At 35.2% G+C, this 26800-nt stretch overlaps 1 protein-coding gene across 1 annotated transcript; it reads left to right on the top strand.

The window, feature by feature from the left end:
• The first annotated feature begins 399 nt into the window (after nucleotides 1-399).
• CALB1 (calbindin 1) lies at nucleotides 400-25300 on the top strand. The gene is made up of 11 exons (XM_050802628.1): nucleotides 400-689; nucleotides 1213-1289; nucleotides 4904-4978; nucleotides 14364-14447; nucleotides 14546-14602; nucleotides 17620-17697; nucleotides 20127-20182; nucleotides 20268-20307; nucleotides 20434-20487; nucleotides 23207-23278; nucleotides 23610-25300. The coding sequence occupies exons 1-11, from the start codon at nucleotides 611-613 to the stop codon at nucleotides 23721-23723; spliced, it is 786 nt and encodes a 261-aa protein (XP_050658585.1). The 5' UTR covers nucleotides 400-610; the 3' UTR covers nucleotides 23724-25300.
• The last annotated feature ends 1500 nt before the right edge of the window (nucleotides 25301-26800 follow it).

The raw sequence follows: 26800 nt of genomic DNA on the forward strand, positions 1-26800 counted from the left end.
TTTCTTTTTTTCAAACAAATACTGAAAAGTCTTGGAGAAATCACACATAAATATAATAATCATTTATGTGATTCTACCCGTCATCACCTTTTCCCTTCTATCTGAACATTAAAACCTCTCTAGGTAACAAGAGTTTTACTATAATATTCAGGAATAAGATTCTTCCTGGACTAGGAGGATGTAGGGGGAAATGAGCCTCTGTTTTCAGCATCCAATCTCCGAGAAAAGGATCTCCCACCACCTGCTGCTTCCAACAAGCCCAAACTCCCGCTCCACTAGCTTTCCTGGGAACCGAGCAGAAAACTGGAAGGGAGGGGAAGAAGGTTGGTGAGAGCAAGAGGCGGGGAGTGAGGAATGGGAGGCTGGAGGAGGCGTGGCCCGGCTTTGGGCCGTCGGGATAAATACTGAGAACTGGGTGCGGGGTGTAGGGAGAGAAGTCTGGAGGAACGCTGAGCTGAGCAGCACCGAGGACAGCGCCCGGCAGCGCCCGCGCCCAGGTCTCCCTCCGCAGCACTGACTCGCGCACACGCTGAGCTTTTGCTTACCCCCTTCTCGCGCGGACACAGACACACACGCATTTCACACACCCAGACACACACCCCGCTGTACAATGGCAGAATTCCACCTGCAATCGTCCCTCATCACAGCCTCACAGTTTTTCGAGATCTGGCTTCATTTCGATGCTGACGGTGATTATCTTCTCTTTTTAACTGTTTCAAGACCCGTTTCCATGCCCCTTCCCATTCTTTGCCCTTTTCTGAGCCTCCTGATCCCATTATCCCTCCTTTCTATTCTTTACTTCTTCCCCCTTCTGCCTAATCTTATCTTCTTATCTCCCGACTGGCTGCCAAACCGTCAACCTGAAAGTTTATATTGTTTCCACCGTAATCCCAAAACCTTAAACTTTTGTCTTTCCAGGAACGGTAATGGTAGAAGGAGAGAGAGAGAGCAGGGATTGGGGGACACTGCTCCCCCAAAGTTTCTGTGGCTGCGCTCAGCACCCCAACCATCCTCCTTTGTCCTCCTCAGTGGATCTAAAGTTTGATACCCCAGGAGGGGAGCGCTGCCGCGTCTGTACGCTTTGCTGGTTAATCAATGTCCAGGCAAGAGAGAGCCTGTCGGGTCGCCAGAAAGATAACTGTCTTGGAAAGTGAACGGGAAGACAACTCGGAATGAGATATCTGTCACCAAGGTGCCTCTTTGTCTTTGCAGGAAGTGGTTACCTGGAAGGAAAGGAGCTGCAGAACTTGATCCAGGAGCTCCAGCAGGCGCGAAAGAAGGCTGGATTGGTAGGTTCAAGTTTGCGAAAAAGAAAAAAAGACTTCCAACCCCCAAATTAAAACATTCTTGTGTTTTCACAAAAAGTCAGCAGGGTAAAGCTCTTTCTGGGTAATGTAAACGTTTATTGACTGCGAAAGGCAAGAAAGAACACTTTTCCAATTCGCATACAGAGAAAGGGGAAAGGGGAAAGAGACAGACTGAGAAAGAGAGACACAGAGAGGGGGGGAGAGAGAGAGAGAGAGAGAGGAAGAGGGGGAAGGGAGGGACAGAGAAGGGAGGGAAGAAGGGAGAAGGGAAGACAGAGAGAGAGAGAGAGATTTTCTAAAGGGAAAAACCTTGCTATCTGAAATCGCAGTTTTAAATATATATATTCTATACTAGTCCTTGCTTTAATAGGTCTTAAAAGGAAACTGTGGGTGCATGAGATTCTTTAGCGGATCACCACTTCTACTACTGAGTTTGATTAGGTAATTTTTAACTTCTGTTTTATTGTGTGAGAAATAAGGGGGTGGAAATGCTTTTCTGCCCCTTGGTGGTCAAGAAACAGATCTGCAGATTATGGATCTCTTACTCTATCACCAATTATTATTGTTGTGATGTTGATGTCGTTGGGGAGATGAGAAAACATCTTGTCCTCACTAAGGGAAAGTTGCCCAACTTGCAACCTAACAATGAGCAGGAATTTAGCAAGAAAAGGTCTTCATTTCTGTTGAAAGCAAGAAACCCAAAAGGTAGAGAAGTAAAAAGTAAAACAATTTTAAGAATTTCATGTATTGTAAAAAAAGCAAAGTGATACTCTGATGGGCAGCAATTGATGGTGCTTTGAAAATGGCTATGTTTGTTATTTAAGCCATTAGTTAATTAAACAAATGACAATTCTTATTAATTATAAATGACTCCCTTTGGGCATAGATTAACCTGTTAAGAAAGTATGTTGTCAGCACAAATATAAAATATAATCAGCTTTTAAACATAGATGACATGGTTGTCCAGAGGAAAATGGGTTAAAAATTGTACTACTCTATTGAGGTTTATGTAACACTGTCTTTCAGAAGGCCGTGTTGAATTGGAATGGGTTACACGTTAATGGTCTTTGGCCTTCTTGACTATGTTTAGAAAGAGATTTACACTACCAATGATGTATATATTATATAGCAGATCACCACCTCTAATATTGAGTGATATATATAAAATTTAATAATAGAACTATCTTTTTGCCCTATCTAAATTGAAAATTGTGTAATATACATCTCTGTATAGCATATTCGAAAGAATCACAGAGGGTTCTAAATGTGTTATAATGCATTACAAAACTATCAGTTACAAAAATCATTGACCAAATTGATTTTAAACCAGATTGTGCTCTAGGGATTGTTTTACCCAGATTTAACATTATATAATCTAAAAGTATAATAGAATGGAATAAAATAGCATAAAAATATTTTATATACTCTTCACCCTCCCCAGATCTTATATATTGCCATGTAAATAAATTTATGCAATACTGTCTTTACAGCTCTATGTATCTTTGGCTAATCTAATAAAAGCAATTATCTTTCTCATTTAAAAATACATATTTTAAAATCTGGTTGGAAAAGTCTTACTTTCCATAAATTTTAGAATTAAAATCTTGGAAGATGCTTCTGGCAGCTAAATAATTATATTTTAATTTGTCCAGAAGTAATTTTAATATTGAAATCTATTTTCAGTTTGGAAATTTAAATATTCACGAAATTTAAAAATGTATTTTTCTTCCTCTGATTTTAATATCTGTACCATTTTGTAAGCAATATCTTCATGTTGGAGATTTAGAATTTAATTATTTTTCTCTGTTTTCGAATAGTCAAAGCTCCAATTATTAGACTATAATGTAATGATACTAAACAAGCATAGTCATAGGATTATATCAAGTTGCTTAATACCTTGATTCTTGGCCATTTTTCTGGAATGTAAATACAATCTGGGTTTTTCTGAATTGAGTATTTTTCTTGATTTGGGTAGTTAAAATCTAAATCAAGATCTGGATTCAGAGATTCATATAATAGATACATGTTTCACTATACTACCAACTTCATTGCATTAAACTTACTTGTATATATTTCTTCTCTTTCTTTAGAACACAAAAATTGCCCTTATAAACCAGGCTTTTTGCATTTCTAGCCATAGGATAACAAATTTCATTGCATTAATGGAAACATTGTTTGGCTTTTCATGTTAATAACATGAAATTTCAAAATTTTCACTACGTGAATATAACATTAATGAAATATAGCAGTGCAATGTATTTTCAAAAACTATCCTTTTATACTAAACATAGTGTTTGGTCTTTGTATTTGGACTCATTTTTATACATTTTTAATTGGTGGTGATGATGAGTATATCTTTTGCACTGTTTAAAAAATAGATTTTGACATACTTGTCAGAAACTTCACAAAGTAAATGTCAAGTCTGCTAGTTAAAGTGGTGGTATTACACCATTTTAAAATTTAAGGACAGATGCTTTGGTTTTTGTTTATGTTAAGGTATATGTAAAAATTTAAAAAAACTGTAGGACCTGATATTCCCACTATTGCCGTGGTTGGACACTTTCATTTTCTTACAATTGTTTCTATAACAAAATTAAATAAATACAAATTGTAATTTATCCATTGTAAGTTTTATAAAGACTAAAATATAATTATATTGCTTTGTTATTACTTATTATCTTAGTTCTACTAAAGATGTCTACACTGGTTCCAAACAGATTTTGTAAATACTAGTAAAAATGATATTTAGTCTCAATATAGCCCTTAAATTATATTAACCTATCTATCCCCAGAGAAAACTTGTGTGGTAGATAATACCACCATCTTGTTAGCTACGATGAAAACTGAGACCTTAATTTGCTTTCCCAAGGACGTAGAATAGAACATTAGTAAGGGCTGACCTATTTTAAATAGGCTTCAGCTAATGCAACAGGACTATTTTAAATGGGCTATGTTGGAGACCCAAGGGTAAAAATTAAACCTCCTGAATACCAGTTCTATGTTCAGATCACTAGTTTATAGTTCATAGCTCTCTAATATGTTTAATTTTAAAATTTATTTAATTGATGAATGCCTCTTTTATGCTTAAAACAATCTTTGCTTACAAAGTGAGTTACTCTTTAACATTCATAATTTTTGCTTATTCAAACTGAAAACATACATTACTTTCCATAGATAAAACATTATGTTAGAATGAGAAAAATGTTGTAAGACAAGATAGTGTATCAATATAAGGTAATCTTTAGTGAAGTAAGCAATGTTTAAAGTATATTGACAGTGATGATTATGTTAAAATTCACTAAAAGTTATGAATGGAATGATTCTGACTACACTTTCAAAGGATAGCATATTCTCAAAATTAATAATAAGATAAATCATATTGAGAAATAATCAACATGATTATAACTCTTTCATTTGGAACTAATAAATACTGTGTATCAGTTATGCCTTTAATTTTTATGAGAATAATTAATCATTATGCATATTTCTATATGGTTCTAACTTTGGTTTTTCTTTGCAGTAAGTTATTAACACCGTCACAAGCATAACTGGGTATTTTTTTTACAAACCTCTTACCTGCTTTTATATAATTTTAGGAGTTATCACCTGAAATGAAGACTTTTGTGGATCAGTATGGGCAAAGAGATGATGGGAAAATAGGAATTGTAGAGGTAAGGAATTTATGCATTTTTCTGATTTAATTTTAATAAATGAGTTTCATTTCTGAAATTGTATTCAAGTACGATATAGCAAGACCCATTCAGAGAGGTTTATTTTACCTAAGTAATACATTATCTTCTATTCAGAAGTACAAAGTTAAAAAATGTTCACAAATGAAAGACATCTAAGAGTATTCCTAACCCAGGGCCTAAATTTCATATATTACGAAATTGAGACCCTGGAGAAATAAAATGGTTTGCCTCTGGTCATACAGCTGTCTGCTGGCACAGGTGCAGTTAGAGGAACAAGTTCCTGACTTCTAGATGAGAATCAATCACATTCCATTACCCAGCCTCACTTCAATGCAGTATCTAAGCATATGGTCCATCAGTATCTCTTACCACTTAACAGTGTAGACTTGACTTTTAAAATATAAAATAAAATGTTTGTAGTCCCTGTGAAATATTTACAGTCCTTGTTTTTCATGGCAAAAAGCTGCATCCTGTTTGACAATTGGCCTTAGTAAAAACGGAAGAATTCAACTAGAGTGAGTGAATATTTTATGATCTGTTATAGGTACAGATTTCGTGTGAGTCTCTGAAAGTTAAAACTGTGGGTGTCAAATTTTATCCTTTCACACTGACTTTTCCTATTAAGGGCAACTTATTTTTGTCTGTGAATCAAGGAAGCAAAACCGATTATGCATCAATTCTTCTGCATTCTCAGATTTGTGAAAAAGCTGTCTACGTTTCCAGCCTGTGGTGTCTTAGCCTCTTTCTTTGTCTCAGCAGCCTATTAGAGAAATTGGGTGGAAGCCTTTGTCCTGAAAAATTAATAAGGTCGTAATTTAAATTATGCCAACTCATAACATAATTATGTTATTTATATAGTGTTTCTCAGTGTATTAGATTGTGAAGTATTCTGGCTCTCAACAACATTTAGTAATAATTTACCTTTGATTCAGAGAAATAACCTGGTTTTCAAATAATTGATCTTATAGGACACTTGTGATGCCAATATGAAATACACTTATTTTTAAACAGCTGATACAAATAGAGTTAAGAGAGGACACACTATTATTATCTTTGTAATTAAAATTTTTCCCTGGAGTACATACTTTCCCCTTTACCTATGTGTAACTCATTACTATATAAATAGATAATAGTAATGGGACTTACAGATTGACATATAGGCCAACTAATCAAGATATGAAACCATCAAGGATAAGAAAATAACTTTTAAATTAAACATGAGATGAGGTACTCTAATTATTCAAAACTAGTTTGGAAATATGACATCAGCGAAATTACGAATTGGTTCTTTTAGAGTTTGACATACTTTATAATCCTAGTAAAGGAAAGCCTGTCACCTTACATTTAACATACTTCACCTTGAAGGACTTCAATGGACTCAGCTATTTATTCAATTTCATTTCTTCAGTGATACTAGATTGTGCAGTAAAAAGCATTGGTCTGATTCACATGGATTTTACATTTTTAAAAGGATAAAATGGATGAGGATGTTTTGAATCCAGGTTTTACTTTATGTGATACAGTCTAATCATTGTGACTTATTATTTAAGCTTTATTTTGAATGAGAGGTTAGAGGCTGTTTAGCAGATGCATTGTCCTAGAGGTTTAATGAAGGAAATTTCCTCAGAAGTTTTAGATAAGAAACTGTTGCAGGAAATAAAAGGCTTTCTGTGTAAGGAAAGATATAGAAGTATACATAACAGAAGAGGATGGAGAAGGCAATGAAGTCTGAAATAAAGAAGTGAGAAGCTTTTATAGCAATAAAAATAAAAGAATTCACATTTGTATAAAATAAAGTTGACAAAGTGTTTTCAAATATGTTATCTCATTTGATCCTCATAACAAGAAAATTAAGTAAATTTAAATATAAAATGAAGATCTATTTTATAGTTGTGGAATGTGAAGCTTCAATAGAATTTGCCTAAGGTCACAGAAAAAGTAAGAAATAAATGGTAGAACAGTCAGAACCCAGACATGTTCCCCCAAACTATTCTGCCTTTTTTTAAATAATAAATAATCTGTACATTTTCTGCATTAAAAGGAAAGGTTTTCAAGCTTCAGTTGGTTGATTACTTATGGCAAGTTTCTAAGTTTAGCCGGGTTGGATAGGGATGCAGAAAGTGTTCTGCAGAGAAGTTACTTGGGCAAAGCCCTCGAAACATGATTTCAGCAGAACTTTTGATCAGCTGAAGAAGAAATAATTTAAAGGGAGACAAATGAGATATATATAAACTGATTGGAAGGTTTTAGTGTTCCAGGACATGGAACTTTTTGCTAGATGGGACTCTTGGGAAGAACTAGTCAACATTCCTCATTTTAAAGATGAAGAAACTGAAGCCCGAAAAGGTCGAATAATGTATCCAAGGTCCCACTTGCAGGGAGTGACAAAGTCTATATACAAACTTAGATCTCACTCTGATTTTAGAACTCTTTTCATTAACCTCAGTTATCAGCCAAGACATAGGAGTAAGGGATCTGGAAGAGGGCATTAGGTTGAGAGAAGAGAATTGGAGAATGGGAGGAAAAATAGGAGATTGCTTCAATAGTTCACATGCATGTTGGTTCACTCTGTGATGATTAAGAGTGAAGAAAAGAGAAATTCTGAAAATATTTGGGAAATAGAAATTAAAAGTTACAGGTTACATGTAGGAAATGGGGAGAGGGAGAGTAGGAAATGTCTGAACTTATATTTTGCTCTCTAGTGTAACCAGAAAGCTGTATTAAATGAAGTTCATCCTTTCTTTTCCCTATTTGACATATATCACTTGCTTAGAAATCCTATAAATAATATAGAACATAAAAATTCTAGCCAGCTATAAAGGAATGCAAAATCCTATGTTTTCTATAATTTATGATAACCTACCTACTGACATCAAGCACACATTAACTTTGGTGTTCAAAGGGAAAGGAAGATGGATTTACTTATATGTTATGCTCACTTAATAGTTACACTCACAAACTCATCAAAATCTAATCAAAGTAAACCAAATTATACACATGCAGTGGTCTGCTTCCCTGATGGAATAGGTCAAATTGGTTTGTCCCTGAAAGATGTCATTCAAAAGATGAGAATATGTAATGGTTAACTTTCAAAGTTCTGACCTGATAAAGTTAACTGACACTTTCTAACAACACGCATTTGCTACCTAGAAACAAATATGTTTCTTTCTTAACTTTCTAATTTCTTGCCTTAAAATAGATTTAAAAATTCACACAAATACAGTTTAGAAATAAAGAGATTGTTAACACAAACTCAAGACAGGAGCATCGAAATTCTGAGATAATTTAACAAAAAATGTGGTCAAAAAAATGTTCCAAATTTATTCAGACTAATAACTCTACTGCAAAGAAAGCTGATTAAAATAATTTTAAAAAAAGGAAGACTGAATGATTTAGCAGATAATAGAGCTTTCTTCTCTGGTGTTCACATGAAATATAGGTATTTCTCTTAAGTGGATGCCAAATCTACAAGTTTTTCACCTCATCCTTTTGGCAATGTGTGAGAACCCACCATCCTCTCCATCCTTACTGTTTCTATCCGTCCAGGTCAGTGCATCCACTGAAAAATGCACCTAAAAGCTATTTTAATCCTAAAACTATAACAACCCTCCCAGGGAAGCAAGGTGTTCTCCAGCCTTTCCCTCTTTTCATCTGCAGTGGGATTTGAGCCTGTGAGTTTAGCCATAGTGAATATACTTTTTCATGGAAGACTACTTTTCCACCACAGAATTTTGGGAAATGACTGACAATGAAATCTGATTTTAAAATTCCCTCTGCATATATTTTTCTAAATGATTTATTAGGAATACTTTTTTGATTGAGGATTTTAATGGAGGGTGATGAAGGTAAGGGACAGAGTCTCAAAGCCAAGAAAGTCAGACTCTGCCTTCAAATCTGGCTCCAACTACAATCTACGTGAGAGCAGGCCATTTACCCTCTTTGAGCCTCTGTTTCCTTGGCAGTGAACAGGAATGACAATGTATTAACTTCATAAGGTTGTTATGATCATCAGTATCAAATAATACGTGTTGAACAAATACATCGACCCTGGCACACTATAAAAACTCAACAAATGTATTTGCAGTTATTGTTACATATAAAAATAACTTACTACAAAATCGACCCCATCTTCTGAATGCCAAGCCTTTCCCCCAACTTATTATATCATTTGTCAAATTCAAATTATTAAACTGAAAGAGCGTTACATTTTTGATAAAGTTATTTACCTTTCAAATTTCCTGGACTCACTTCTCACTGGCTAGGGAAAACATCTTTCTAGTTCTCAAGTGAAAAAAGAATTGAATGCTTGTCTAATACATGTTCAAGAATGTTAACATACCATGATTGTCTTTAAAAGTTAGGAATTCTGCCTCATATGCACTGTGATATAATTTATATCACTAATGAAGTTGCCTTTCATGTACACTCTCCTCACAACTGGTATTTAGCTTTATTGTTGTTTTTATCTCCCGCTTTGAAATTGTCAGGGGAAAAGTTCTTTGAAAGTATCTGCCTCCCTATACGGTTCTCACCAGTGGTGACTGTGGTCACCAGCACAGTGCCTAGTATTTAGTAGCCAAATGAACCACAGCAAGAGAATTCAACTTACTCCAAAACATCAGGCAAAGGCTCTGTATTATGCTAGAAATAAAAGAGAGAGATAAAGACCCCTGTTATGGGTAGAGTTCCCTGGGAAGCAGATCTGAGTGGAAGAGTAGCAATGGGCAGGTTTATTAGGAAGTGCTCTTGGGATCAATATCCCTGGGATGGAAGTGAAGAGAATAGATCTGGGCAGAGGGAGAAGCTGGGCTGTGTCTCAGTCTCAACGGGGACATCAGCTGACCCTACAGTGAGTTCTGAAGCTGGGATGACCCTTCAGGAATGTCTCTAGTTTTGAGTGAGACGGTTGGGCCTTTATATCCCCATGTTAATCAGTCACAGGATGCCACCTCCTTGGGGACACAGCTCTCTTCAGCCCAGGTATTCTTTCAATGGGGCCTCACAGGTGAGGCTGCAGCAACACGCCCAGCACTTGAAGGGAGTTCTGGGTAGCATATCACAATGTCCACCCCAACCCCTATTCACAGCTCAGTAATAAATTATTGCAATTATCTCCAAAGGAACTTTACCTACATTTATTTACAGCCTATCCTGACGCTAGACAAATAGTTAATTGCCTTTCTGTATTGCTTCAATAAAATATTTACTACAATTTGTGCAGTTGCTGGCCAAAGAAACAGTAAATAAGACACAGACCCCATCATCAAGGAGCATGTAGACTAGTAGGGGAGACAAGCAAGTAGAAAGTTGTTGGGTTTTTTTTTCCTACTCTTGATGACAGGCAACCAGTTCTCAGAAATTAAGCTCTGAGGGATTCTACTTATTTCCATAGCTACCTGCCTTCCACTCAACCCCTTGATATTCTTCACTCTCTTCTCCAACTCATAAAAAAAGTTTTGGGAGTTCATAAAAGAGCAGGCAGGCAGCCCAAAGATTACGGAATCACCACTACTACTGGAATAAGTAGTATTGGGTACTTCTATAAACAACAGTGACTTAGCATATCTGAGAATAAAGCAACTCTGCTTAACACCTCCAATATGAAAGACCTTTGGCACCTTGTAGACATGGTCATAAAGGCTACAACTGGAGAATTACTGTGCCCAGCTCTGAAACTTGAATATTGATTCATACACATTGACAGAAAAACTGAGAGGCAACACAGGACCACCACATTGTGAAACGTGTCTTAAGAAAGATTTCTTTACATTCACTATAGCCACATCCTATATATACATAATAATCTTTTATATGCTTAAGACTCCTTTCTAACATCTGTAAAATAGGATGGTATCATGTTGAGTGTAACAACAGTTCAGTGAAATTAAAACAGATTGAATATGTTGCACATAGACATAATCTGCATTTTTTAATAATTTAAGAATAAGACCAAAGCAGTATGGGCAAGAAATACACATTTATAGTAGACATAAAGACCATTTTTACTATCTCTGTATCTGACATTTAGGAGACCTCTGAACTTTATGTGAGTTACATGAACTTTTATGTTGAAACAAAGATGGCAATTTCCCTAATTTTACATTTAGTGATTGCTTACTAGCTCATTCGTTTGTTTTTTCTGTTTTTATGTATTCAGTGGATTTGGAGATGTAAAATATTTAAAGAAAAATTATTCATTTTTGTTCAAAGCAACACACATTAATTATACAAATCCAAATAAAATAGAGAATTATGATGAAAATAAGCAAAAAATATTCTAAATCCTTTTAAGTAGGTGTTTTTAATAAAGTAAAATTATCAACCAATCCACAAGCATTTATTTCAGGCATATAACACACTAGATACCATGCTGGACATTCAGGGGATGCAGAAAAGTATTATTCCCTGCCCTCTTGAAATTAATGGTCTAGAGGAAGGTCACGCAAAAACTGTAAGAAGTATGTAACAAGTTGCATACCAATAAATAAAGGATGAGTTGGTGTTAGCTATCTCCTTTTTCCTAAATGAACACTTATATTCATGAAAAACCATAATAAAATGTGGCTAGACCTTCTATATCATGCAGAACCCTCCAAAATGTATACATAACATCCATTTCCATTGTTCAATCTTCCCTTTAAATGTCTGCCTCTGACATATTTTCTTCCTCTTTGATGTGTTTTATTGTCTTCCGTCTTTGTTCCCTCTTCTTTCTTGGGTTACTTTATCTTCTCTTCCTATCTTCTTTAAAATCCTTAAGAAGACATTCTTCAGAATCCCTCCAGCGAAGTATTATTATAGAAGAGGTCAGGCTCAACAAAAGACTAGAGGGGCGTGGGTGCTTTTCCCTCCTCCAGAGTCCCTCTACATCCCGAGCCCACCCACTGCCATTCTCCCACCCTTCTCCTCTTCCCCATTAGCTCTGGGGGGAGACCTACATTCTAGGTCTAACTTACCAGATATCTGGATACTTTAATAATGAAAATCATTTATATCTACTTTCCACTAGAAGCCCACTTACAGATGAGGAAAAAAAGGGATTTTTATAAGGAAAATGGCGTCCTAGATTTCAATTAGTAGAAACAGCCTATCATATTCAAACTGTCTTATTGTCACGTGTAAAAATCACCAACAAATTCATTATTTGCAGTCCAAGAGCAAAGAAGCAACCAAACCATTCTATTACTGTCTTCAATAAGCATGTTGTTGACTTAATCTATTAATAATCACCAAATTAAAGTGATTTTCAGTCTGCCAATCATCAAGTCAAGTCATTCAACTTCTTTGGGCCTTAGCTTCCTCAATTGAAAAGTTTGGTCTTTGAATAGAATTAAATTACATTATTTCTGAGATGTAGAATTTTCTGATTCAAGTATTCAAAGGAATTGAAAGAACGCAAAGGTCACAGAAGTATGTCCTGCACTTAATAAGGGACCTGGATAACACACACACACACACACACACACACACACACACACACACACACACTGCAATGATGCAAATGTGTTTGTGTACCAAAAGCTAATTACATTTTTTTAAAAGTACTGGCAGATTATAAACCCCGATTTTTACTTTTTAGATATATTATCATCTATCCACACTAGTGACCTTCCTTTAAAAATAAATAAGAAGGCTGAGCGTGGTGGGGCACGCCTGTAATCCCAGCACTTTGGGAGGCCGAGGCAGGTGGATCACGAGGTCAGGAGTTTGAGACCATCCTGTGAATAGTGAAACCTCGTCTCTACTAAAAATACAAAAAATTAGCCGGGTGTGGTGGTGGGCACCTGTAGTCCCAGCTACTCAGGAGGCTGAGGTGGGAGAATGGTGTGAACCCAGGAGGCAGAACTTGCAGTGAGCCGAGATCACACCCCGGCACTCCAGCCTGGGCAACAGAGTGAGACTCTGTCTCAAAATAGATAAATAAATAAATAAATAAGAAAATGTTTTATGACTAGGTCATATTAAACATGTTGATATGAGGTCTGACCCTTTCCCTTAGTCTCATCCACACGTGTAGTGCCTATAAACCAAGTGGTTTTAATTTGAAATATTATTTCAAAAATCTAAAAATAAGATAAGCTAAAGGGCATACACAGCCACAAGAAAAATGAGATTCCTTGCATATAAAGTAGAATAGTGCATTTTATATTAAATTTTTAATTTTTAAATGAACCTAAAAGGATGAATTTTTTAAAAAAGTTATTACAGTCTTTTCTATAATTTGGTAGACTTTGACTTTAAGGCTAATCTAGACTACAGGCTCTTGGCCTAAAATCCATGGATGAGGGTCAGGCCTGTGATCTAGGGAATTCATCAAATCTTGGAAATCAGGTGAAATATAGTGTGTGTAGATTCTTTCTTTAATGGTGAAAATGCAGTGCTTCCAACAGAAGGCGTTTTGAACCCAATATATTCAAGAAACACTGGCTTCTATTTCAAGTCCTTGTTTTAGTGATGAGGGTACTGAAGTCCAGAAATGGCTCGGGGTTGCTGGGGACCACAGCTAATTAGCTACTGTGCCAGAAATAGATCTCACATCTGCAGTGGGGCCATCAATCCAGCTCTTCCTTCTCCGCACGCAATAGATTAGTCATAAAATGGGATATGGAATCCTTTTTTCTTCCACAAAAAAAAAAAAAAGAGAGGAGGATTGAAGTTATGAAATGAGATCTAAGGGAAAATGTCATAGAGGCATGCCGTGGAGATCAGAAAATAAACCCCAGCCCTGGATTCAAGCAATGGATGTCCTTTCAGTAGAAAGCAACAATTTGAGAACTGGCTTTTCCTATTCCTGTTTAATGCCCCCACCATTCCTGGTGAATTTCTTTTCCATTGCCTTAAAATTGTCTTTGGTTTATCTTCTCTTGTATCTCACAGTAGGCTTTCTCCTCGGGCTTGGGAATGCATTTTACCCCTTCACTCCCCTCCCCAACATTTATGTTTCTCATGGTTTCTTTCACTTCACATGAAATTTATGGCCCCCACATGTGCCTTTCTGTGTACCCTGAGAGGAGAGAGCCCTAATCTGTGGCATAGAACACATGAAGGGTTCAAGCCAACAGGATGAATCTGCCTGAATGTCCAGCAGACAAGAAGTGGCTGCGCTAGTTCTACCTGAGCACAGGTTTGCTGCAGCCACCTCACTGGCCCAAGAACCAAGCACACAAGGGCACAGGAGCATTGGAGAATCGATGGCACTCCATAGGAAAGTACCAGAAAGGGAAAGCCGACTCTAGTGTTTTTCCTCTCCTACTTTTCTAGCCTGTGAGGGAACAGGTTGAAGAGAAACTAAGCAGCAGGTAATGGCAGAGACTTGTTTTTGAGCAACTTACAACATGTTTCTCTCTTTTTACATCTTTTCCAGTTGGCTCACATATTACCCACAGAAGAGAATTTCCTGCTGCTCTTCCGATGCCAGCAGCTGAAGTCCTGTGAAGAATTCATGAAGGTATAAGAAAGCCGCCCCTTTAAGAAAGCTGCTTAAAGTAGGAAATTGTTCCTTTTATTAACAATGTGTTTGTTTTCCTTACCCAAAATTACTTGCAGACATGGAGAAAATATGATACTGACCACAGTGGCTTCATAGAAACTGAGGAGCTTAAGGTAAGCAAATAAAAACTTGTGCTAAGTTTTTCCTTTCAAATGCAATTATGAACTAAGAGTTTCCTAGCTTCTTAAAAAACCTCCCACAAAAGAAACTAATGTTGAACAGTGTCACATTTTCACCTACTCTTCGACATTGTTAATGAAGTACCAGATCAAAAAAGCAACTTCAATTGCTTCTTGAAATTCTGTAAAGTAATGCAAGAAATTAACATTTTCTATGGCATACAAAAATATAAGACAGACAGACAGATAGAATTATAGATAAGCCGAAAAATCCATTCATTGTATTGAAATTTGTAGTTTTAGTTATCAAAATAAACACATATAAATAAATTTCCTTACAAAAGAAAGAAGAAAAAGTTACTGAATAGCTACTGTATGCTAACTACTTTACACATAATGTCTTATTTAATCATAATGCATAAGTTGTATGAGATTGTATTACCCCAGTGAGGAAGAGTTGAGAGAAGTTAAGTGATATACTGAAGGCCACACAGAAATCAGACAGAGCCTTGATGTGCAAATCCAGGCTTGTCTGCCTCCAAGGCCTGTAAACATTCTATACAACCTACTGTCTCTCAACAATGATAAAAAATAAAAATTCTTCTATAATTAAACTTTTGAAAAACTGCAACTTAGAAAATGAATTTATCACTTCAGATATCACAGAGGAGGATATAAAGGAAAAGACAGAGATCTGAAATCAAGTCTTACCTCATTAATTACTACATCTTTCCAATTTTCTTTAATCTTTAAAATGAGGGTAATAAATCCTTCCTCTCATGCTTATTGTGAAGCTCCAGTAAGATTCTGCACATGAAAGCTTTTGTGACATGCAACGTATAAATTGTATTATTCATGAACTCAATTTACTAGCCTTTCAGGAATATGGAAGTATTCTTCTCATTTCCTCAAACCGACTCCAAAACATCTCCATCTTAAAGACCCTACTTTTTCTATTTTTAGAACACAGAGTGACTAAAATATAAGTGAGTTAATATTTGCTATGTGCCAGGCAGAGTACAAGGTGCTTGGAATGTATTTTAAAATTTAATCCTCACAGAAAAATATGCAAGGCAGGTATTATCACTCCTAATATAAAAACAGTGAGATTGGAATGCAGACAGATTTGATGATTTTTCAAGATTACACAGCTGCCTAGGAACAGAACCTAGATTTGGACCTAGAATATCTGGTAATGCTAAGAATGATTCCCTCCCACCCCCCACAGCACTACATGCTTTCAGACTTCATTTATTAAGAGCTGCTTTTTTGCTATGTGGGGAAATATGAATATCAAACAGTTCTAGTCATAGTTCAACATGGTTTGAGTAGCATACAATTTTAAAGATGAAACTGGGACATTTGGGCCATGGCAAAATGGCTAACCCATATTCAGTTGTATCCTCTTGAAAATGTAAACGTTTTTAATGTGAAGTCACTAAAAACAATGTATTTTACAAACCTGCAGCTCAACAACCCACAAGGTGACAGTTAAGCTACTGTGTTTTTATTTTATTAGACCAAAAATATTCTTTTAAAGATCCTTTTTAGTTAATAATGAAAACCTTAGCTCATTTCCAATACTGACCTCTAAATATTCTAAAAGTCTCCTTCTTTGTTCTAAATTTTATTCTCTGAAAGAGATTCTAAATAGAAGTCCTCTTCCCTGGGGAATTTTGAAGATAAGTTGGCATTCTTTTTTAATGGATCTTTCAAGAAAGCTAATTTTAAGATCCATAATGGAGTAAAACATCACTTGCTCTCAGACACGACTTTCAATCTCTGCGTCCCAAGGTTTCTCCCAGGCTATTTTTGTGACCACCATTTTAGTCTCTGATGAGGCTTTTTAACCCAATTAATCTCTGACAAAAGCCCCATAAGGCTCAAAAATAAAATTCAACCCCAACAGATAACTTTGAATTTTCCATGCTTCACTTTGGATTTGAAGTGGAATATTTGATGTAAAAAAATTTGTCAAACTAAGAAAAGAGTCTCTTTCCTTTAAAAAGGTGACATCAAATCAGCCCAGAACTGGAACATTTAGGAGGGAGATAAGTCATTGCTGAATCGAAGAAATCTAATCCTTCAATAATATCTGGGCACAGTATCTGCCTAGTTTTACCTAATTGCGTTAATTCATTTTCTGAGAAAATAAAGGAGTTACGAATGAATAGCACTAAACAAAATGAATGACTATTATATGCTTAAGTGCTTACACTGTCACTTATATTGCAAATCTTTGTAAAGCTTTTATTTGATTTACGTTTCTGTTAAAAAAAAATAAATTCACTCCTAAGCTCCAGCTGTCAAGATAATAATCATCTTTTTTTCATCTTCCCACATTAATCTCTATTTTAATATGATTCATATATCTTTCAAAGATTCAATGACATCATCTGTGGCCAATTTTGTTAATTTAAATAGTCAGTGGAAGCATTTTAACTAAAGCGCTTTGGACTGCATCAAGCCAAAAACTATCCAACTGGCCCTCTGGAGAAACAAGCATCATGCTGGCTATAAACTGATGTGTAAATACAGCCTGGGGGGCAGAAAATGGATTTGAAATTAGAAATAGATCTCTATCAGGTTTACTGATATTTTTTCACACATATTCCAAAGGTATAAAGGCCCTTGTGTTTCTTGCAGAACAATCCCATGAGTACTTGTGAAGATATCAGCAAGAAGAAATACATCCATTGGGCTGGCTGGTTTTAAAAGGGTTTATTCAGATAAACTGAAATCATAAAATCATGGTAATGCACAGACAATGACCAATCAAGTCTCAGTAAAAAGCAGGTATTTTCCTGTCAAAGGTAGATTCGTTGCTGGAATGCCAGGAGGACCACCTGGTTTAGTCTTTCTTCTATTATAAGTCCCTCTACTCACCTGCTTCTACCCTCAAAAAGAGACTTTCTTGGCATTCCTGGTATGTCCTGTTCCAAGGCATTCTGAAATGAAAGTAGATGATATATTATTAATGAAATTAATCTAAGTGTTCTTTGTTTTAACAGAACTTTCTAAAGGACCTACTAGAAAAAGCAAACAAGACTGTTGATGACACAAAATTAGCCGAGTATACAGACCTAATGGTAAGACTGATCTTGAAAAGATTGTACCCAAGAGCTCATGAAGTAGTATGATGTTCTTGCTAACTCCCAAGGCTACACAGGATGAAACAAATAAACGGTGGTGTGGGCATCATATGCATATAGGTGTCATTTCATTTGAAAAGTGAAATACTTAGGGATGCTTACATCTTGTCATTTTGAGTTCTGCAGGCATTGGCTTTAAGACTCAACATATGAGCATTTTCTTCATTGTAGAGCTATGTAATTTTTATCTATCAAAAGATGACTTGTTTTTCTTCCAAAGCCAGTGTAATTATATCACTAAATTATATAACTTACACATATATAAGGTACACTATATTTATAAATTATATCACCAAAAACTCACTTATTATAGAGGTCCTAAATCCATTTTTATCATACTTTGGGAAATCACACTTTGTTAAGAGTTTAAAGGACTGTCTAGCTACTTTATTAATTAAGCAACTTAAAAGGGGTCTCCTTCTTTCTTTTGATTTTTGTTGTTTTGGGGTTTTGTATTGGTGCTTTGAATAAGGAAATCTAAATATGCCCTGAGGCTAATGCTATGCTAAACAGTGATAACTAAGATCAATTATAGAATGTTGATAATAGAGCCAAGAAAACTGCTTTACACAAAGGCACCTACTGTTTGAGAGAGAGAGAGAAAAAAAAAGCAAATAAATAAGGTTCCAGATAAAATAAACCAATGTCTATGAAGTTAGTTTGTTTCTATTGGACGAAGTTTGCTCATTTTGACTCATCACAGAATTTGGATTACCAGGAGATACATATATTTATACATGCTTTCAGTACTGTGAATTCTTACTCCATGAGTTTAAATCAATAAACCATAAACATAGCTCTATACTATAAAAGCTACTGTTATATTAGATGGAAGAAGGAGTTAGACTTTTTAATTACTCTGAGAAACAATCTAATAAAGGGTTTGATTATACTTGATGTAACTGAGGTTTGCTTTCAGCATCTCAGCTTACTTTTATCTGGGTTGGAGTGGGGAACTACTAGAACTTTACTATTGCCTTATTCACCAACTAGTGTTATTTATTATAAAGTGGAGCTAAGCTTTAGTTTCAAAACAACCAAAAAGGTTTTCATGGTCATCTTTAATTCCTCATTACATCTCCACTTACAATAGCATTAGCAAACAAATGGAGGAGAGTATCTTGCTATGTGTCACAATCAGCAGGTCTAAGCTCTGAATAACTTTTGGGTAATGGACAATAACCTACATTTATCAATTTTCTATTTTGTTCCAATCTTAAGGGATACCTATTTAAAGAAAGGCTCCTTTCCAGGTACAATATTGAAGCAGCCTTTCAAAATCCACTCAGATGGGAGTTTTCCTCTGTTGGATTGGCCTGACATATCTGATTAAATGTCATAAACCAGTTCAAATCCAGGAAGCAAATTAATCAAGAGCTAATTAAAATTTAAATATATATGTTGGGAAATATTTCCCCATGGGCACAAAACTAAGTGATTGAGCTGTCCAGCATCTTGATAGTGTGACAATATCAGAATTTATGGTCAATGGATTATAAAATGTTTTGTCAGCATGGGACCCTGAAAAAATCTGCCTCCTACAAAAGATTCTTAGAACATCTCAAACCATAGAATGCCTTTCCTTTCCTCCTTAAAAAGATGTCACTAAATCTGTATCCATTATAGCACTGGACACATTCTGTTCTTTTAAAACAAAAATAATGCTAATTTTTCACATATTTAATGTTCATTTAGTATACACATTTTATATATTTAATGTAATTCATATATACTACTTTGGTATAACACATTATAGCAATAGTTGCTACTGTCTAAAAAGATGAAAGCTTCCCAAATACGGGTATGAGTGTTTACATCTGGATGTGTCTTTGTGAATGATGTATACATAAGTGCAATGGAGAGTTGGAGAGCTTTATGGAGTTTCTAATGCCCAATAGAAAATAAAACAATTCAAAATTATTCAAAAATTATATTCTCTAAGGATTTATTTGTTATCTGTTTTCTGCTTCTGTTTGTGCTATTCTATGCTCTAAAAGGGTGAAATAAATATTTATTTTCTTATTGGAGACACTCCAGAAGTGCAAAAACTGTCAGACACCATCCCTCCCATATCTTGATACACATATAAACGTATTTGCAATAAAAAAGTGACAGTATTCTAGAAACATAGCTAAAACCACTATTTCTCTTTTTGACTATTCTATATTATTCTGATAAACTCTAGCAATTGACACATTACAGAATTGGAAATTTGCATTGAAAGTTTTAAAAACGTTAGTTTTTAAAATTTTACTATATATATATACAAGTAGTTGATAACTCAAACAGCTTTATTTTGAAGTTCATCTCCTTCATGCAATAAATTATTCCTCAAATAGCTAGAATAATGGCATTCTGTCTTTCAGCTGAAACTATTTGATTCAAATAATGATGGGAAGCTGGAATTAACTGAGATGGCCAGGTGAGTTTAGGAACCATGAAAAATGTTATAAGTGGATCCTTTTCAAAAAATGTAATATATTAATATAATGTTTTTCTCTCAAAAGGTTACTACCAGTGCAGGAGAATTTTCTTCTTAAATTCCAGGTACTTAACTTTTTACTACCTTAAATAATTTTTCCTTGAAAAGCTAGACTGTGGGAGACTTGTCAAGGGAAACATACGGAAACATAGTAATAACATTTTAACATTTACTCTCTTCTCTGTCTTTAGGGAATCAAAATGTGTGGGAAAGAGTTCAATAAGGCTTTTGAGCTGTATGATCAGGTAAAAGTTTGTTACTTTTTTCCTTTCTTTTTTATTGCAGTAAGACCTCTTAATATATAAGATCTATCCTCTTAACAAATTTTTAAGTATAAAATACAGTACTGTAAACTATAGAGACAATTTTGACAGCAAATCTTTAGAATTTATTCATCTTAAGACTTTATGCCCATTGATTAGTAACTCCTCATTTCTCCTCCCCCCAGCCCTGGCAATAACATTCTATTTTATGAGTGTTAATATTTTAGATACCTCATACAAGTGGCATCATGCAGTATTTGTCTTGTGCTGAGATTGATCATATGCAGTTCTATTTTTAATTTTTTGAGGACTCTCCACACTGTTTTTCATAGTGGATGCACCATTTTTGCATTCCCACCAATGTACACAAGAGTTCCAATTTTTCTTCATTGTCACTAACACTTGTCTTTTATATTTTTGATAATGGCCATTCTAACAGGTGTGAGGAGATATCTTATTGTTAGTTTAATTTTTATTTCTCTTGATTAGTGATGTTAAGCATTTTTTCATTTACCTGTTGGCCATTTATATATCTTCTTTGGGTAAGTGTCTACTCAAGTCATTAACCCATTTTTTAAATTGGATTATTCATTTTTTGCTATTGAGTTATAGGCGTTCTTTATAAATTTTGGAAATTAACCCTTTTTGGGATGTGGTTTACAAATATTTCTGTATTCTGTAGGCTGCTTTTGCACTCTGTTGATTGTTTCCTTTGCTGTGCAGCTTTTTAGTTTGATGTAGTCTCGCTTGTCTATTTTTGCTTGTGTTGTCTTTGCTTATGGTTTCATATCCACGATATCATTGCTAAGAACAATGTCATAAAGGTTTTATACCTTATGTTTGTTTGCTTCTAGGAGTTTTACAGTTTCAGATCTTATATTTTTTAATCTATCTCAAATTTATTTTTTTATATAGTGTAAGCTAAGGGTCCAATTTCATTCTTACGCATGGGGCTGTATAGTTTACCTAACACCATTTGTTGAAAAAAGCTATCCTTGTCCCATTTTGTGTTTTTGGCACCCTTATCAAAGATCAGTTGACCATAACATGTCAAACTGAGAGCTCATTAGTCTATGTTTCTATTTTTGTTTCAGTGCTATACTGTTTTAATCACTGTAGCTTTGAAACATATTTTGAAATCAAGAAGTGTGATGTCTCCAGGTTGGTTCTTTCTCAAGATGGTTTTTGGCTATTTGGGATCTTTTCTGGTTTCACATGAATTTTAGGGTTTTTTATTTCTTTTTTATTTACTTCTTTTTTTGAGACGGAGTCTTGCTCTCACCCAGGCTGGAGTGCAGTGGTGCAATCTTGGCTCACTGCAAGCTCCACCTCCTGGGTTCACGCCATTCTCCTGCCTCAGCCTCCCGAGTAGCTGGGACCACAGGCGCCCGCCACCACGCCGAGCTAATTTTTGTATTTTTAGTAGAGACGGGGTTTCACTGTGTGGGCCAGGATGGTCTCGATCTCCTGACCTCGTGATCCACCTGCCTCGGCCTCCCAAAGTGCTGGGATTACAGGTGTGAGCCACCGCGCCCGGCCAGGGTTTTTTATTTCTGTAAAAATGCCATTGGGATTTTGGAAGTGATTGCACTGAATCTGTAGATGTGTTTGAGTAGCATAGACATTTTAACAATATTAAGCCTTCCAATCCATAAACACAGGATGTCCTTCCATTTGTTTGTGTCTCTGTTAACTTCTTTCATCAGTGTTTTGTGATTTTTAGTGTATAAGTTTTTCATCTCAGTTAACTTTATTCCTAAGTATTTTATTTTTTTGGTGCTATCGTAAATGGGGTTTTCTAATTTTCATTTCAGATGGTTTATCATCATAACTAATTTTTCATTGTTAATTTTGCATCCTACAACTTTATGGAATTTGTTTATTAATTCCAACAGTTTTTGTGAGGTCTTTAGGGTTTTCTCTCTATAAAAATAATATCTGCAAACAGGGATGATTTAACTTATTTCTTTCCGATTTGGATGCCTTAAAATTGTCTTATCTATAATTTGATTCTTGAGAAGAATTTGGAAAAAATGATTATGAAAATTACACAACCAACTCATTCTTTTCATAGGAAAAGTATTATGGTATGCCCAAACTACACAAACCCCTGATTCGAATCCCACATTATGATTTACCTGCTTTGAGACTTTGAACAAGATACGAAACTCATGTGAGCCTCAATTTTTTCATTTGTAAACAAGAGATAATAATAACACCACTTTGCAGGATTAAATGAGGATTAAGCTAGGTGAAAATATCCAGCAAGATAAAGGTTATTTGTGATGTCACTAGGTCACATCCTTTGCTTCTAATTTGTTTACTCCTGGACTGTGGGCTCTAATAGAACTCTGCCACCACCCGGTGTGACATGGAGCCACATACTTTCCCCAGCCCTCAGTTTCCTCACTTGTCCTAGAAGAAGATATGATATTGTTAACATTAAGTGAATTACATGTGTAAGTACTTTGAAAAGTTCAAGATCTTTTACAAATGTAAGGTGTTGAATGAGAGGTAACTAATACCTTGCATATTTTACAACTTTGGAGCAGCTAAAAACTTGGGTGGTCTGACCTAACAGATTATCTGCCAAATATGCAGTTGGGAGACTTTCTAAGGATTCCTATTATTTCCATTTTACTTCATTTCCCACTACTGTCGATGGAGTTGGTTGTATAATATTTTATTTCTCCTCCCCCAGGACGGCAATGGATACATAGATGAAAATGAACTGGATGCTTTACTGAAGGATCTGTGCGAGAAGAATAAACAGGTAACTTACTTACCATGGCACTTACTCCTTTAAGCAGACTCTATGGATCCATCCAAAACCAACCGCACATAATCTACTTTAAAAATTTATAGAGGAGCAGAAATAGAATTCAATTCTTAACTCAATTTGGTTCTGGCCTAAATCAGGGTAACTGTAATAAATAGATTTTTAAAACAACCTTGTGATTATTCACATTTGTATAAGAATTTAATCCAGCTCTTTTGTTAATGGATTGATGTAACAAGTAGTTTCATCTCGAATTTTATCATTTGACAGTGGTTAATTAACTTCCATATTTAACTGGATTACAATGCCATTTATGTTTATACAGGAGCTGGATATTAATAATATTACAACATACAAGAAGAACATAATGGCTTTGTCGGATGGAGGGAAGCTGTACCGAACGGATCTTGCTCTTATTCTCTGTGCTGGGGATAACTAGAGTTGGTGGTCGCAACCACTTGCTAGTGATACACTGTATCTAAAAAATAACTGTGCACTATAAGGGAGTAGGCTGTATTTTGTTTTATATCTGTAAATTTAACTGCATATAGATAATTATCCAGGATGTGTGGCTCATTCTTTTCAGCTTGTTTCTATACTGTTTGTAATATACAGTTTTTGTAACCATATGATTGAAAAGAAGAAAGTCTATGCTTAGGCCCGTCAGTACAACCAGTTTTAAAAAATAACATATTCTTGCTTTCATAAATATAGTTGAACAAGATTTCCCTAAAAATTCCACCAGGATTAATTTCTAAAATTCTAGTCTCTGATGTGCAAATGCACATTTGTCACTGAATAATGGAATTATGTATGACAAGCCAAACATTCTTATTTTAGACAATCATAGAACTGTCCCACAAAATATTTCTAAGCTTATTTCCAACTATTAGGAAGAATGTGCTTTTGCATCTAAAATACTCACCAAAATATAAATAAATAGTTAATTGTGGCTTTATGAAGTTAACAGTCTCATTACAGATTTAGTTTACCAATCAACAGCATGTCTACTGCTTGGATCCATACAAAACTATCAGTTCAAGTTGATACGGTGACAAGGGAAGGGAGCACCAGATGACACATAAATCTGTCTGATTCTATGCCTGTATTTCCAACAAGCCTACTGTCAGGCTTGTTGACATTTTCTAAACTGTTTTCACGTGTTGCAGATAATAATTATTCTAGTCAACTGCTGTTTCATGTCATATTCTGTGTAATCTCTGATTAAATCTAATATACTGCGTATCCTGGTGTCTAGTTTGCATACTTCCTGGATTTTCTTTCTATGTAGAACTGTTCATTTCCACCAAGGGTATCTGCTGCCTCTGAAAATATTTTTTTCTAGCTATAACAACTCTATTTTTTACTACATAATTAAATTTTAATGTAAAATTCATAGCATCTTGATTATTGAATGTCATATCATCAATACTTTTGTGTATTCTGTGGATTCTATATTTCATATTGAGATCAGCATTCAAAATAGTTCTATTTCTATCTGCAAATAGTTTCAAATGAGTTTAAAAAATAACATCTGAAAAGAAATGCTAACGTAATCATTTATCTTATCTAGCAAGAAGATTCTAAAACATTCTTTAACACACATCTAAGTCACAGTTTCACATACTTGTAGCTAGAATATGCTATACTGGTTATAGTTGACATGTAACAGTTGGTGATTTTAGATTTCTTTGATTGTGAAACAGGGAGCTATGAAAGATGTGTCCATGTGAAATTTACAGTTACTGCCTAGGAGTTAATGATCGTTCTGGGTCAGCTTGAATGTCCCTGTTCTATAAATACAACACTTATTTTCTGAATTCATAAAAATAACAAAAAAAAATGTGAACTATAATGTTTCCCTCAAGAACAAACAGAAACAAGATCTGCCAAAAACTAAAATTCATCAAATGATGTTGAGTAGGAGACTGGCTTTGCCTTTAGCGTGTAAATGGAAGCACTGCCATTAGACTGAGTTTAACTACTAAGAATAAAGAAAGAAGAAAATAACCTTAATCTCTTGTATTTGTTTTTTTCTTCAAAATGTCAGCTGACATGCAATCCATGATGGATCCAGGTGGAAATGTAGGATGAAATTATTATGGTCTAAGGAATCTAAATAAACATAAATGTGACTCAGTGAACTACTGGATACTTCGTTGAATTGAGGGGTGTCTCTAACATTAAAATTTACAAAGAAATCTCAAAATTTCCAAATATTTGAAGTTTTCTGCCCAACTGACATAGTCAAATATTTAATTTTTTTTTTTTTTAAGACGTAGTTTCACTCTGTCGCCCAGGCTGGAGTGCAATGGCATGATCTCGGCTCACTGCCACCTCTGCCTCCTGGGTTCAAGTGATTCTTCTGCCTCAGCCTTCTGAGTAGCTGGGACTACAGGTGCCCGCCACGACGCCCGGCTAATTTTTGTATTTTTAGTAGAGATGGGGTTTAACCATCTTGGCCAGGCTGATCTCGAACTCCTGACCTCATGATCTACCCGCCGTCGCCTCCCAAAGAGCTGGGATTATAGGCATAAGTCACTGTGCCCAGCCCATAGTCAAATATTTCTTCTTGAAATATCTCCAAAGGAATAACAGGAACATACAGAATTTTCCTATATTTCATTCATAGAAAAATAACTATTCACTACCAAGTATGCACCAAAACTCTACCAGATTTGGCATTCTTACAGTAACAGCATGAGCAAAGAAAGAAAAACAACAACAAATTATGATAGGGAAATTTCTGAAGAGACTTCCTAGAGGGCTGTCAGCAATAACTGTCATGAATCTAGAAGCAGGACTAGCACAGTAGGCTTTAATTCCTGAGCACTATCACACAAAGAAATTCCTACACCTCAGCTACATCAGTCGCACTTACCTATAAATGACAGGTCTGCTTCCTTGAGCACAGAACAGGATGAAGAATGAAAAAAATGAATCTAGATAGGCAAATATAAAATTACAGGCATAATGCCTACCTCATACCACAAACAAAATTCATTCCAAGTTTATTATCAATATAAATATGAAACATATGTAAACACAGGAGAATAACTTCAAAACTTCATGCATGAAAATACTTCACATCCAATTATGAAGAAACAAATTGAAAAATTGTACTCTATTAAAGTTAAGAATTTCTGTTCAGAAAGACTATACACTTCAACAAAAAACTATTAAAGAGAGTGAAAAATCAAATTTCAGAGTGGGAGAAGATATTTGCAACACATACTTGACAAAGGCACATACCCAAAATATATTAACATTACTCCTAGAAACCAACATTTAAAAATATAACCCAATAGAAAAATGTGTAAGAAAGCTGAACAAATTTTTCACTAGAGGATACCCAAATGATATCCAATAACATATACAAGTAATCAATTTTATTAGTAATCAGAATAAATGCAAATTGGCCAGGTGCAGTGGCTCACGCCTGTAATCCCAGCATTTTGGGAGGCTGAGGCAGAAGGACCATTTGAACCCAGGAGTTTGAGACCAGCCTGGCAACAT

This window comes from Macaca thibetana, chromosome 8, assembly GCF_024542745.1.
Source record: "Macaca thibetana thibetana isolate TM-01 chromosome 8, ASM2454274v1, whole genome shotgun sequence".
Classification (NCBI taxonomy): Eukaryota; Metazoa; Chordata; class Mammalia; order Primates; family Cercopithecidae; genus Macaca; species Macaca thibetana.

Bases quoted from the DNA above. Each gene is read 5' to 3' on its own strand.
- CALB1 (XM_050802628.1), top strand. From the start codon at position 611: ATGGCAGAATTCCACCTGCAATCGTCCCTCATCACAGCCTCACAGTTT. The intron at 4,979-14,363 runs GTAAGGAATTTA...CATCTTTTCCAG, and splicing joins GGAAAATAGGAATTGTAGAG to TTGGCTCACATATTACCCAC. The intron at 20,308-20,433 runs GTACTTAACTTT...CTCTGTCTTTAG, and splicing joins ATTTTCTTCTTAAATTCCAG to GGAATCAAAATGTGTGGGAA.